The following is a 15,727-nucleotide window of genomic DNA, read 5'->3' as shown; positions in this document are numbered from 1 at the left end:
CTTGCAATCATGATCGAAAGACAAGCAAACATGGCTTCCTTACATAATGTCAGGAAGTGCACAGAAAAAGGGGGGAAAGCCTATTATTAAAACCATCCATTCTTGTGAGAACTCACTCATTCTCAGGAGAACAGCATGAGGTTAACTGCACCAATGATTCAGTTACCTTCTACTGGGTCCCTCCCACAACACATGGGGATTATAGGATTACAACATAAGATGAGATTTGGGTGTGGACACTGCCAAACCAAATCATCTGTCCCTGGCTCCTCCCAAATCCCATGTCCTCACATTTTAAAACACAATCATGTATTTCCAACAGTCCTCCAAAGTTTTAACTCATTCCAGCACTAGCCCAAAAGTCCAAGCCCAAGGTATCATCTAAGCGAAGGCAAGTCCCTTCCATCCATGAGCAGGTAAAATGAAAACAAGTTAGTTACTTTCTACATACAATGGGCTTCAAGCATTGGAGCAATAAATACACCATTCCAAACAGGAGAAATTCGAAAAAACAGAAGGGGCTTTAAGCCCCATGCAAGTTCTAAATCCAGTAGGATAGTTATTAAAACTTAAAGTTCCACTATTATCTCCTTTGACTTCATGTTTCACATCCTGGTCTCTCTGATGCAAGAGGTGGGCTCCTATAGTCTTGGGCAGCTTCACCCTCTAGCTTTGCAGCATACACGCCCCTCCTAGAAGCTTTCATGGGCTTGCATTGAGTGTTTGCAGCTTTTCCTGGTACATGATACAAGATTTTAGTGTATGTCTACCATTCTGGGGTCTGGAGGACAGTGCCCCAGTTGGGACTCTGTGTGGTGTGGGGATTCCAACCCCACATTCCCCTTCCACACTGTCTTAGCAGAGGTTCTTCATGAAGGCCCTTACTCTGCAGCAAACTTACACCTGGACATCCAGGAATTTCCATACATCCTTGGAAATCTAGGTAGAGGTTCCCAAACCTCAATTTTTGACTTCTGTGAACCCACAGGCCCAACACCACATGTAAGCCACCAAGGCTTTGGGCTTGCACACTTTGAAGCAACATTGATCCCTTTTAGCCATAGGTGGGATGTAGGACACCAAGTACCAAGACTGCACAAAGCATCAAGGCCCTGGGCTCAGTTCACAGAACCATTTTTTCCTCCTAGGCCTCTAAGCCTCTGATAAATGGGACTTCTGTGAAGATCTCTGACATGCTGTGGAGACATTATTCCCAGTTTTTTGGCAATTAACATTTCACCCTTTGTTACTTGTGCAAATTTCTGCAGCTAGATGGAGAATTGTTTTTCTTTTCTATTACATTGCAAGACTGCAAATTTTCCAAACTTTTATGCTCTGCTTCCCCTTTAAATATAAATTCCAATTCCAAAGCATATCTTTGTGAATACATAAAACTGAATGCTTTTAATAGCACTTGAGTGACCTCTTGAATGTTTTGCTCTTTAGAAGTTTTTTCAGCCAGGCATCCTAAATTGTCTCTCTCAAGTTCAAATTTCCACAGATCTCTAGGGCAGGGGCAAAATGCCACCAGTCTCTTTGCTAAAGCATAGAAAAAGTCACCTTTATTCTAGTTCCCAAAATGTTTCTTCCTTTGAGTCCACCTCAGCCTGGACTTCATTGTCCATATGACTATCAGCATTTTGGCCAAAGCTATTCAACAAGTCTCTAGGAAGTTCCAAATTTTCCCACGTCTTCATATCTTCTTCTGAGCCCTCCAAACTGTTCCAACCTCTGCCTGTTACCCAGTTCCAGTGTTGATTCCACATTTTTGAGTATCCTTATAGCAGTACTCCATTAACTTCTGGTAACGATTTACTGTACTAGTCTTTTCTCACACTGGTATAAATAACTGCCTGAGACTGAGTATTAAAAAAAGAGGTCGAATTGACTCATAGGTCAGCATGGCTGAGGAGGCCTCAGGAAACTTACAATTATGGCAAAAGAGGAAGCAATCATATCCTTCTTTGCATAATGGCAGGAAGAAGTGCTCAGTAAAAGTAGAAAAAGCCCTTTATAAAACCATCCTATCTCATGAAAAGTCATTCACTATCGTGAGAACAGAATGAGGGTAACCTCCCCTATCATTCAGTTATCTCCCACTGTGTACCTCCTATGACAATTGGGGATTCAAGATGAGATTTGGATGGGCAGGCAGCCAAACCATATCAATGTCTAAACCAAAAAAACTACCCTGCAAAATCATTATGACCAAAAATTTGTTTCTAACTAGTGTTCAAATTACACATCATTTATATTACTTCCTTCTGAAGATTAAACATGAAATTTATAGGTGGCTTGGAAATGTTTACAGGAAAAAACAAACATTAATAATTTTTTTGATAAAATAGCACCAATAAGGTATAATCAATTATGGTGAAATGATCCTTTTCATAATGCTAAAAAAGTAATTCAGTATTGCAAAAGGCATCAATATACTATATCTCAAAAGCACAAGCCATATTTCAAACTCAACCCAAAATTGAATTATATCAACTTTTGCTAAATAAACACATAAAACTTTTGTAAATATGGAATCTGTTTTCCTTTATTCAAATATATGTTAGTTAACATATCTAGGATATAGATTGACAGATAAGACAGATGATAGATATAGATGTGGGTGTCTCTATATATATTCTTAAATCTGTATGCTAAATAGATATATGCATGCTGTATAAGTATATATTCTTTTTAAATATGTATGCTAAATAGAGTTTTATTTTAAAGACAAAGAAGTCTTTGTTTCTACCAGTAAAATCATTTTTGCAATAGTTTTTTGCAAATTTGGTAGTGAAAAACAAGACTGACATAATTCATAATTACCTTTAGATGGAGCTGTTTCTCCTTAGAAATAATTGCTCAGGCACATTTTATTTTACTAATCAGAAAAATAAGAATACTTTATATAATGGTATAAAGCAGTAATGGATTATTTTAAAACATTAATTCTTAGCACAGCTAAAAGAGAAAATAATAAAAAATTCACTTCAAACGTGGTCATGTTTTCATCAGACTCTAAAGAAATTTAGTCTATATTAAAACCAACTCACTGTGCTGTCTGGTACATACACAAGTCAGTTTCAGGTATACTACCATTCTGAAGATTTTATAGAGTAAATGGGAGGAAGTGCTGTAAAGTGTCATGGTTGACTTCTAAAACTTAATAAAATTATTTATTTTAATTTCTTAGTTTGAAAGAGCACTCAGGAAATAATGTCATAATTATAAAGAGCTAAATCTCAGTGATTGCTTTTTAAAGGCCTAAGTAAACATTTAAGAAATAACATGATTGTTGGCAAACTGATTATTAGGTGAGGAAGGCAAAACTTATAACTAAATGAGGAAGAAAAATGTAGAAAAAAATGGGCAAATTGTGAGCAATTATTTAAAGACTTAAGGATAATTATGTATTAATTATTTTGAGTCTTTTTAGAATGACTGACATTCCAGAAGAGGCTACATTAGAAACAATATTGTGAATGTTTCTGTATTTTGTTTCCCCATTGAACAAATAATAAAAGAAGCACCTACAATAAAGTATTTATAGCAGTTTCATATTTGAAATTTTTTTCTGTGTAGAATACAAGTGTTTTCCAAGCAAAGCACGATGAAGTTTTCTAAATATATTTAATCTATTTATTTCCCTGAGGATATAAAATACACATACACGCATGCATGTGTTTATACATACATGGAAGCGTACAAGGGTAAGGAAAGATTTATTGAATATTGTTGAGCAATATGATCTGACCTCTGTTCAGAAGAAAACCCAGGTAGCACTGTATAGTTTAACCAGACTGAGGAAATGCTATAAACAGCAAAATTACTTCAGGTACTGTTGTCAGTGAGAGGTTATGAATGTCTGATTTAGTGAATAGTAAATAAAAATTTTTAAAAATGAGAGACAGAAGGAGACATAAGGGGCATTATTGAGGTAAGAACTGTTATGCATACACTGAGTTGGTAATTGATCATCTGTGAGTATTAATAATGACAAAAATAAGTAGTTTATTAAGTATTGTTTGAGCTAAGTAATATATCAAAGAATACATTCCAAAAAGATAAATTTTGAAGAAAATTATTTTATATTAATTATGTAAAGATTTGAGTGCAAACAGAATAATCTTATATTGTGTCATTTATTATAGGTTTCTAACACAGTTGAATACAACTAGAACTAAGGCTGTTTCTGTGATATTTACAGTTAAGGCCAAAACCAGAAGCATTTGAATTTGACATAGAGAAAATTTCTTATTCAAACAACCCTCAGCATTTTAACTAAAAAAAAAAAAAAATTAGCAAGCTTTAGGTAACCTTCCTGCTATTTCTATGTTTCTCATATTTTTTAGCAACCTACTCCTTTATATATTTACAAATGTATTATGGTAAAATCACCTGACTCCCATGGATATTAAACTTCATATGCTAATAATTTTTCAGTTTAAGTGCTCTTATTTTTGTCTTTTATTTCTACATCTACTTTAAAAATAGGCATACATCATTGTTGACTAATTTCACCCAGAATGTACATATTTATTATTAACAGCACAATTTAAAGATATTCATGAAATCAAATGTCATCAAATACTACTTCATAATAAGTTTTATTTTACACCCTACTAATCATTCTGTTGAATTTATATCATAAAACTTATATTCTACATTATCCGGATAAAAGGTGAAATAAAAATCAGTGATCTATATCCTATGTATTCATCTTGCTAGCTGTGACAATCTGAGATACATTTGTGAGAGTATTAAGATGTAATTACAGTTGTAACAAAATAAGGGGTGCTTAAATCATCCTGCTTTTCTGGGAAATTGTTAACATGTATACATAAATGCATACATAACATGTTAACATGTATACATGTAAACTGACTTGTGTATGTACCAGAAACAAATGCAGCATAAAGCCAATAAGAAGCAAGGCCTGTTAATAGAAAAACCAAACTCTGTAAAATATTTAAAGAGGTTTATTTTTAGCCAATATGACTGACCACGGCTCAGGGAACAGTCTCAAAAGACCCTGAGAAACTGTGCCCAAAGCAATTGGTTTAGAATTTGGTTTTATACAATTTAGGGAGATGGGAATTATAGGCAAAATTATACATTAATACATGGGAAGTGTACATCGGCACATCACAAAGAGCATTTTTTGAAGCAGAAGGGGGTTGTTTACGGGTCACAGGTGAATTCAAATATTTTCTAATTGTCAGTTGGTTGAAAAAGGTAAGATCTGTCTTAAGACTTGAAGTAATTAAGAAGAAATACTTGAGTGAAGATAAGAGAGCTTATGGAGGCATAGGTTTTGTTATGTAGAAGAAGCTCATAGGTAGCAGCTTTCACAGGGAAAAGTTGGTAAATGTCTCTTTTCAGAACTTAAAGGTGTCAGACTCATTCACTCTCTCTTAGGTTTAGGAAAGGCCTACAAAGGGAAGGCCTTCCTGCATTAATGGGGATTCTCTACAGCTGCAAATTTCACTCACAAAAATGGCTTTATAAGGCCATTTTAAAATATGTCAAAGAAATGTATTTTAGGGTACAGTATTTTTATTTTTTTCAGGATATGTTATCTCCCATATGATGCTGGACCAGAGTCCGGTTAGGAATTGGTATCTTATTGCCACAAAGAGTCTGTTTTGTTAATCATGTAATCTCTGTTTGAATGATAATGCTGGTTGGTTCCACCTAAAGTCCAAAAGGGAGGAGGTATAATAAGGCATATCCAACCTGCTTCCCATTGTGGCTTAAAATTCAGTTTTTTAGGTTTCTCTGAGTTTTGCGTGGCCCAGAGGGATCTGCCTAGTCAGTTGAGGAGACTAAGATTTTATTTCTGGCTGACAGATTCATTTTCATTCTTATCTAGGGCACTCCTAAATACCACCTATCACACACTCCAATGCAGCTTAGGCTTAAAATTCAATAGGAATTCGATTTTACTTCCTTGTAAGCCTAAATCGAAAGCTTGAACTCCTGCTATTTTCTGGTTAACCGTATTGTGGAGGGACACAAAACAATGATTAGCACACTTAGGCTGGGATAGGTAGAAAAAGAGATATTGATTGATTGATGAGTACAAGGTCCTCTTGACAGAAGGTTCTGCCTGGGTTGGTTTAAATATAATGACTTTGCCCATTTGTAAACACAGTTCAATCATTGTCCATTTCAATGTGTATTATTTCCTCTTGAGGAGAAGCAGACACTTTTCTTTCGTTTCAGTAACCAGTAATCTGAAAAAAAATACATAAACAGAGCATCCAGGTTTTCAGCTGTCACCAAAGCAGGTTGGTACCTTGGAAAGAAATTAGAAAAGCTATAGTTGCATCAGCAGGTTTGGGAGTTAGGAAGATGACAGGGAATCATTTATAATAGTCAAGGAATGTATTAAGAAAAAAAAAAAAAACCTGTCATCCCAAGTCCACAAGGGGTGTGGTTTCAAAAGCAAGAATTTCCCAGCGCCATGCCTCCATCCACATCCCCATTCAGGAACGTAAAGTTCTTTGTCTGACTTTCCCGCCTGTGGGCTAGGTAGAAATTCCAGGTGTGCTACTTTGTTTAAAAATCCCTCAAAAAGCTCTGGGAGGAAGGGCCTCTGTTGCGGACCTAGCAGCCAATCCAATATCAAAGTCAAAGATCAATCACTCCAGCGGAAGTTTGAAGGAACTCCTCTCCTTAGACAAGAACATAAATGGGGCAGGAATAACTGCAAAAATAAAAATCCACTGTCCCTTACCTCTGCATATTCCTCCCTTGGATCCCCTCCCACAGGCAGCATGGGAGCTGTCTCTCTGCTTGCTTTCTGTCTCTGCCTAATAAATCGCTCTCTGCTAAACTCTTTGGGTCTATAATATTTATTCAAACGGTAAGCTCACTGCACCTTCAGGACCCCTTCCCCCATTCCTGGGACAAGAGAAGCCAAGGACCTGGGCACATCAGACCCGGGACCTGGAAGCGTATTTGGGACACCCTGGCAACTCTGCTCCTGTCCCTTGGTTACATCTTTGACAATCCACAGGGAGGGAGTTGAGCCCCTGCTCCCCGCAGGTTACAATAGGACCTGGTTTGAGGAAAACAAATGATAAATGCTAGTAAACTAAGACTCATTATGAAAATAACTCAATTTAAATTACAAATAAATTTCAAAGAATTTCAATTTTTTCCTAAAAAGCCTAAGGTTAAGCATATGAAAAGATGTACCACATCATATGTCATCCAGGAAATTCAAATGAAAATAACCATGAGATACTATTACATACCTATTAGAATGGCCAAAATCTAAAACTCTGAAAATATTAATACACAGTGTACTTTATATTTGAATCTAGGTTCAGCTTAAAAATAAAACCAGAGCGTTTTCCATTTTGCAATATTGCTTCTTAAAAGTTGTCCATTATTTCTGAGGCCAAAACTATGTATGATTTTTATAAAAATCCCTTTTTAAAATTGGTTTTTATGCCCCCATATGTTCTGATACAGAACGTCTTTGGATATGCTAAGACATCATGACTGACTACCTGGTTCTATTATGATTTTGTTGCTTCAGAACTATTTTCCATTCTGTAGTCCATTACTTGGAAATATATACACATTAATTTATATTAAACAATTTTGAGTCACTACACGTTATATACTCTGTAAACTTGAACTATAAAGTACATTATTTTAAATTACCGGTATCAAGCAGAAGAAACTTTACCTCTTATGTTCTATTACTGGAGAACGGTGAATTAAACTGACAAAAAGGGATTAATGGGAGAAAAAGGTTTATAGGTATATATAGAGGAGTCAACCAAGAAATAGGCGGCACATTAAATAATTCAACTTAGAGGCTTGTATACCTAACTTAGCTGAGAAAGGGAGGGCTCAAGAAAGGTTCTTACGGGAAGAACATGGATTCCTTTGGGGGGAAATGGGATTTTAAGTTAACAAATGAAACAACATTTTTCTGCATATGAGTGAGCGTCTTCAGGGTTACAAATCTTTTTGAAGAAGGCTTTATGCAGGATTGTCTTTGTTCTTCCTACAGCGGGGAGTATGTGTTCAAAGAGACTATATGGAAGCCTCATCTTTTAGAAGTTGAAGTATTTGTTGAATCTCAAATTTCTACAGCTTAAAATAATTTTTACATGAACCCTGGAGTCCTGAGTGGGTCCACACATTAGTATTAGGTGCTACTGGGATATAAAAAAATCAATTGTAGATTCTGATTTAAAAATGATATACATAGCCTCAAAATATTTCTTTAATTTAGTAAACACAATGTGTTCTCCTTAGTATATGTTAGATACTACTTTAATAGTAATATAATTATAAATTAATTATATAAAATTTATATACATTTAATATATTTTTATACTATTAATTTAATTATAAACATAATTAATGAAACTACTTTGCATTTAGTAACATATCATTTTCCTAGAATAACCTTACACTGTAGCAACTTTTAGTATCTGTAGTTGACGAATAAGGATACTGGAATATAGAAAAGAAAGTAATTTGGTAATGATCACATAACTAGTAAATATAGAGTAGCAATCAAGCCGTGATGGTTTAAATGTTCCCTCCAAAACTCATGTAAAAATTTAATTGTCGGTGTGATTGAATTGAATGGTGGGGACTTGAAACTGTGCAGGAAGAATAATGTCATTATTACAGGAGTGAGTTAGTTACTGCAGTAGTTCAGGTTTCTTTTCCTCACATGTCTCATGTATTGTGTCTCCCTTAACTTTCACCATGGAATGCCCCTCACCAGATGCCAATAATATGATCTTGGACTTCCCAGGATCCAGAAGTTTGAGTGAAAATAGCTTATTTTCCTTACCAATTACCCAGTCTGTAGTATTTTGGTATAGTAGCAGAAAATGGTGTAATACACAAACCCAGGAAGTCTGAACTGATAGTTGCGTGATACAATTTAATCAGTTGTGTTGATTAAGCTCTAATGCCTATGATGTTACACAGTGGCAACAGAAAGTATGCACAAATTTTTTAAATACTACAAACTTAGTAAAATAATAATTATTATGTCGCTATAATCAAAAGTAGCTATTAGAACTGGTTTTAAATCTCCAAGAAGTTAACAAAAACTGTACCCAAGTAGTGTGTGGGAAATTTAATTTAAAACAAAATCTTCTCCCAACCCAGAAAACATCCCCAAAAAGGTAATAGAGAAAGAAAAAAGTTCTCTTCTTCAATAAGCATTAAATCAGAATGTGATATCTATCATAGGCAAGCTTTTAAGAAATTTTAAAGACAGAAAGGAATCTCACCCCCTTATACAGCTAAGCAGACACAACCCACTATATAAATGTATTCCAGATAAACAAAAACATTTTCAAATAAAAGGACTTCATGTATTGTTTTACCTATAATTTGTCTTAGCTTTATCATGGCAATTGGAGAGACCCCTGTGTTGGCTTTACCCTGAGAAGAAGCAAACTTACTGCAAATTGAAGCAAAATACCCACTGTAGTTAGGCTCTTGTCGCCCCCCCAGAGAAACTGGCAAAAATGAGCACTATCTCCCTTGATGTTTGCAGTTCAAAATGATGGATGCAGGTTCCTTGTGGAAACATTCCTCAGTTGTGAGACTGGTGTTGGGGGAAGCAGCAATGGAGGAAACAGCAATGGAGGAAAGCTTTACAGTCTGCCTCTATAAACTGGTTATAAGTAATGTATAACATAAATTGGTTATAAGTAATGTATAAAAGAAATCGGGAACAATAAACTGCGGAAGGCCGTGGAGGCCTCTGGGGAGGAAGGCCTCTGTATGCCAGCATGTTCCCAGGAGCACAGTGTCCTAAGCTCCGATATGCTAAACATAGTGCCCAAGGGCATAACACTCCCTTGAAGCACTGGAATGTAACCAGACATGTAGACTCCTTGCTAAGCCTGCTCCCAGTAGCTGCATTGATTATCGATAAGCATACACTTTTAGCTCATGAGAAACTCACATAAACTGCCACTGCTATCAATTTTATGTTTGATGCACAGCCTCTCTTCACCAATTCACCCTGCCACCTGCACTATAGATAATAGTGATTGTGTTCAATAAATATTGTGGAAACCAGAGCTTGGGGTCTTCACTGCCTCCAGTAAAAATAAGCGATGATCCCCTGGTCCCACTCTCTCTCTTAATCTGTCTTTTTCTCATTCCTTTGTTGCCACCGAACTTGGGGTACCCATGGGTGGGGTGTGGGGCTGGTTTCCTACAACTGGGAAGAGGCTAACATATTTCAGAATGTTGGATACAGGTTCCTTGAGGAAACATTCCTCAATTGTGAGACTGGAAGAGTCTAACATATTCATTATGAAATTCACATATATTTGAGAAGGACAGAGAAATAAATTCTGAAACAAAGGTTTGGGAAGAAGCATCTGCCCTTATTTTCATGAGAGAGCATTCAGTCTCTTATTCTTTTAATTTCTGTCTGCCTTTATGTTGAAAATAATTTTCTAAGCCAACTAATCAATGCCTGTTCTTTTCTATTCAAAGTCAGTCAATTAGGGATAGCCTCATTCTGATAAACATGTCTTGAAGTGTCAATCAAAAAGAAACAGTTTTATCTAAGTAACAAAATTTCTACAGATGATGACAATCTAATCACATCACTGATTTCCAATCACTCCTTGTATTCCATAGTTCTTAAATGTTATCAGTTCTGCTTGGAGAGATGGTGTCTGATGAGCAGATCAGCCGCTTACTATAGAAAGTGTAAACTCCACTTTGTTGTTTTCAGATAGTGAGGGGTTGTTCTATCTTCCTTTCACAAATGGTGTAGAAAGTGAAATGGTGGGAAACTATCTTTATTTTTATTTATTTTTTTCAAAGTGACCCAACTGCATCAGCAGATCCCAAGATAAATTATTCACATAGTGGTACTACAGAGTATCAAGATCCAATGTAAATCATGCAAAAAAAAAAAAAAAAAACAAAAAAAAACAGCCGGGCCCAGCCGCCTCCACGGCCCGCGCTCGTACTGGAGAGAAGAGCGGCCTCCGGGAGGAGGGGAAGGGACGTGGGGGCGGCCACGGCAGCCCAGGAACATTTTTTTTTCCCCAGCAAACTTTTAAGAACTCTGAACAGAGGCCAGTAATTTTGGAGACAGCACCTCTGTCTGAAAGTGACAGATGTCTTTGTCGTTGCTGAGTGTGGGCCAGGTGTGAGCTCCTTTTGGCACAAAGATTCAACAGACTGAGGAGTAACTCAATAGCTGTGTCCAGATTCCAAAAGCTTCTATACCAAGAGCATGAGAAGAGATGGCACAGATGTCAGGGTTAACCTCCATTTCAGCTAATCATGGGAGAGATTAAAGTCTCTCCTGATTATAACTGGTTTAGAGGTTCAGTTCCCCTTAAAAAGATTATCGTAGATGATGATGACAGTAAGATATGGTCGCTCTATGATGCGGGTCCCCGAAGTATCAGGTGTCCTCTGATATTCCTGCCTCCTGTCAGTGGAACTGCAGATGTCTTTTTCCGGCAGATTTTGGCTCTGACTGGATGGGGTTACCGGGTTATCGCTTTGCAGTATCCAGTTTATTGGGACCATCTCGAATTCTGTGATGGATTCAGAAAACTTTTAGACCATTTACAATTGGATAAAGTTCATCTTTTTGGCGCTTCTTTGGGAGGCTTTTTGGCCCAGAAATTTGCTGAATACACTCACAAATCTCCGAGAGTCCATTCCCTCATCCTCTGCAATTCCTTCAGTGACACCTCTATCTTCAACCAAACTTGGACTGCAAACAGCTTTTGGCTGATGCCAGCATTTATGCTCAAAAAGATAGTTCTTGGAAACTTTTCATCTGGCCCAGTGGACCCTATGATGGCTGATGCCATTGATTTCATGGTAGACAGGCTAGAAAGTTTGGGTCAGAGTGAACTGGCTTCAAGACTTACCTTGAACTGTCAAAATTCTTATGTGGAACCTCATAAAATTCGGGACATCCCTGTAACCATTATGGACGTGTTTGATCAGAGTGCACTTTCAACTGAAGCTAAAGAAGAAATGTACAAGCTGTATCCTAATGCCCGAAGAGCTCACCTTAAAACAGGAGGCAATTTCCCATACCTGTGCAGAAGTGCAGAGGTGAATCTTTATGTACAGATACATTTGTTGCAATTCCATGGAACCAAATACGCGGCCATTGACCCATCAATGGTCAGTGCGGAGGAGCTTGAGGTGCAGAAAGGCAGCCTCGGCATCAGCCAGGAAGAACAATAGTTGTCTCTTGCTGTCAATGATAAGTTGACCCGGTGTGTTCTCATATAGTCCGTGGCATCAGCGTCCACCAGCTGGCCTTTTCCTTCAGGTTCGTCAGGCTCACCGGTTCTCACTGTGTCTGGGAAGTAGGACTGATGGTCATCTTCATGACAGGTGGCATCTCCACTAAGCCCGTGTAACTGTTTGCTCTTTGGTTTTCTTAGCTTTTGAATTTGAAGAAGTACTTTTGAAGACTCCCGTTTTCAGAACTGTGCAAATTTTGCTACCAAAAGTCTTCATCACTGTATTCTTAAGTGAATGTTAACTTCTGAGGTTTGGGATTTTGTGGGGACTTTTTTTTCTTCTTTACCTTTCTTCTTTCTTTCCTTCTTTTTTAATGTTTGCTGCCAATGCTGCATCCAGATTGCATATGAGGTCATTGAGTATTTTATGCTTTCTGGATATAACGTTATCAGCGTGCCATGGCTATCACCCCACTGTTTGCTCTCCTGCAAATCAACTGCTTTTAATTTACACTTAAGCAAATTGTTCTGAGTGTTAGCTACTGTCTTTCTAGATATTACAGTCATTTGGAATAAAAATTCAATTTCACCGAGAAAAAAAAAAAAAAAAAAAACTAGTGATCATATCTTCATAATTCTCAGACACTAACTAGAAACAGAAAGAAAACAAAGAAATGAGAACATTATAGTTCTTAATTCATAGCAGGCACATTATTATATATTTCACATTTAATCCTCACTATTCTCATTGCAACCTTCTATGAAGCTTTCTGTTTTACTTTACAAACACACATCCACACACAAACACACACACATACAAGTCTTGAGCTGTATGACATTTTGATCAATGATGGATTGCATTATGATGGTGGTCACATAATATTATAATAGAGCTGAAGCTGAAAAATTGCCATAATCTAGTGATATTATAGCCATCCTAATGTCATAGCACAACACATTACTCATTTGTTTGTGGTGGTACTGGTGTAAACAAACCTATTGCACTGCCAGTCAAGAATAGCACATACAATTATGCATGGCATATGATACATAATACTTGATAACAAACAACTATGTTACTGTTAAATGTATTTACAATACTATACTTTATTTTTTTGAGGCTGAGTTTCACTCTTGTTGCCCAGGCTGGAGTGCAATGGCACAATCTTGGCTCACTGCAACCTCCTCCTCCTGGGTTCAAGCTATTCTTCTGCCTCAGCCTCCTGAGTAGCTGGAATTACAGGTGCCCACCACCACACCCAGCTAATTTTTGTATTTTTAGTAGAGACAGGGTTTCACTAAATTGGCCAGGCTGGCCTGGAGCTCCTGATCTCAGGTAATTCACACGCCTTGACCTCCCAAAGTGCTGGGATTACAGGCATGAGCCACCACACCCAGCCAATACTATACTTTTAATTGTTATTTTAGAGTGTATTTCTTCTACTTGTAAAAAAAAAAAAGTTAACTATAAAACATCCTCAGGCAAGTCCATCAGGAGGTATTCCAGAGAAAAGCATTGTTATCATAGATGACAGATCTATGAATATTATTGCTCACGTAGCCCTTCCAGTGGGACAAGATGTGGAGTTGGAAGACAGCAATATTGATAATATTGACCCTGTGTAGGCCAAGGCTAATGTGTATGTTTTTGTCTTCATTTTTAACAAAAATACATTTTAAAGTACAAAAATTTTAAAAGCTTATAAAATAAGTCTAAAGAAAAGAAACTTTTTGGACAGTTGTACAGTGTGTTTGTGTTTAAGCAAAGTATTTATAAATGTGAAGATTTGTTTTTAATTAAAAACTTTCAGCCTAGCATGTTGGCTCACACCTGTAATCCCAGCACTTTGAGAAGCTGAGGTGGGTGAATCACCTGAGGTCAGGGGTTCAAGACCAGCCTGAGCAACATGGTGAAACCACATCTCTACTAAATAGAAAAAAATTAGTGGGGCATGGTGGTGCATGCCTGTAATCCCAGCTACTTGGGAGGCTGAGGCAGGAGAATCACTTGAACCTGGGAGATGGAGGTTGCAGTGAGCTGAGATTGTGCTTTTGCACTCCAGCCTGGGCAACAAGAGTGAAACTTCATCTCAAAAAACAACAATAACAACAACAGAACTTTCTAAAGTAAGAAAGTTACTATAAGCTAAAGTTAATTTATTGTGGAATAAAAATATAAAATTTAAATAAAGTTAATATAGCCTATAAGTCTACAAGAGCATACAGTAGTGTCCAAGGCCTTCACATTCACTTAGTTAACTCATTTATTGCTTCACCTAGAGCAGCTTTTCATCCTGTAAGCTTCATTCATAGTAAGTGCCCTATACAGGTGTAACATTTTTAATCTTTATACCATAATTTTAGTGTACTTTGCCTGTGTTTAGATACACAATACTGACCATTATGTAATAATTAACTATTGAATTCAATACAGTTAACATGCTGCACAATTTTGCAGTCTAGAAGAAATAAGGCTATACAGTATAGCTTAGGTGTGTAGTAGGCTGTACCACCTAGGTTTGTGTAAATACACTCTGATTTTCACAAAACAACAAAATCACCTAATGAATCATTTCTCAAAAAGTAGCCGTTTTTTACCTATGTAATATTGTGTATATATATATATATATATGTAAAGTGGCCCTGTATTTTACCTATATAATACTATATATATATATGTATACATATTTGATATACATATATAAATAACCTATTATCTCACTAGTCAGAGACTGAGCCAATATTACATACCAGGTTTGCCTGGGCCAGAGTTGCTGAGACACAACATTGCTTTAACAGTCTTATAAAAATAACCCAGTAATATTATTGAGGGAGGAAAAAAGGAAAACTTAGTTTGTCAGACAACTAAAAGCTGGTCTTTGGCAAAACTCCTTTTAAACAGAGAAACAACATGAAAAATCAGGCTGCAGGCACAGATAGAAAAACTTGCACCAACCCTCAGCCCACTCAGATAAAAGAACAAGGTCCAACATAAAAATGCCTTTGCCCTTTGTGACTAAGATATGCCCACAGCTACACTGCTAAGGAAACAAGAAGCAACAAAGAAATGCCTTTGTCCTTTGTATAACCCACGAATTTCCAGGAAATAGTCTCTTCTCATTTTATGGGCCTGTACATGATGGGCTCTTGTCCCCATTCAAATCTAAACTTGAATTGTATCTCCAAGAATTTCTATGTGTACTGGGAGGGATCTGGGAAGGACCACGGGTAGGTAATTGAATCATGGGGGCTGGTTTTTCCATGCTATTCTAGTGATAGTGAATAAGTCTCACAAGATCTGATGGGTTTATCAGGCCTTCTGCTTTTGCTTCTTCCTTATTTTCTCTTGCTGATGTACTGTAAGAAGTGCCTTTTCTCTTCTGCCATGCTTCTGAGGCCTCACCAGCCATGTGGAATGGTAAGTTCAATTATACCTCATTTACTTCCCAGTCGTGGGCATGTCTTTATCAGGAGTGTGTAAATGGACTCATACA

At 36.9% G+C, this 15,727-nt stretch overlaps 1 protein-coding gene across 1 annotated transcript; it reads left to right on the top strand.

Moving 5' to 3' along the window:
• The first annotated feature begins 10,952 nt into the window (after positions 1 to 10,952).
• LOC100389781 (maspardin) lies at positions 10,953 to 12,842 on the top strand. Its single transcript, XM_002763065.8, has one exon. It carries the CDS (start codon positions 11,305 to 11,307, stop codon positions 12,229 to 12,231), a length of 927 nt encoding a protein of 308 aa, XP_002763111.4. The 5' UTR covers positions 10,953 to 11,304; the 3' UTR covers positions 12,232 to 12,842.
• Positions 12,843 to 15,727: the final 2,885 nt, after the last annotated feature.

The sequence above is a fragment of the Callithrix jacchus genome, chromosome X (genome assembly GCF_049354715.1).
Source record: "Callithrix jacchus isolate 240 chromosome X, calJac240_pri, whole genome shotgun sequence".
Taxonomy (NCBI): domain Eukaryota; kingdom Metazoa; phylum Chordata; class Mammalia; order Primates; family Cebidae; genus Callithrix; species Callithrix jacchus.
Note: the sequence above shows the minus strand (reverse complement) of the source record. Positions and strands in the feature narration are given on the sequence as shown.

What these genes read in the sequence shown, in the direction of transcription:
- LOC100389781 (XM_002763065.8), top strand. Translation starts at nt 11,305, where the DNA reads ATGGGAGAGATTAAAGTCTCTCCTGATTATAACTGGTTTAGAGGTTCA.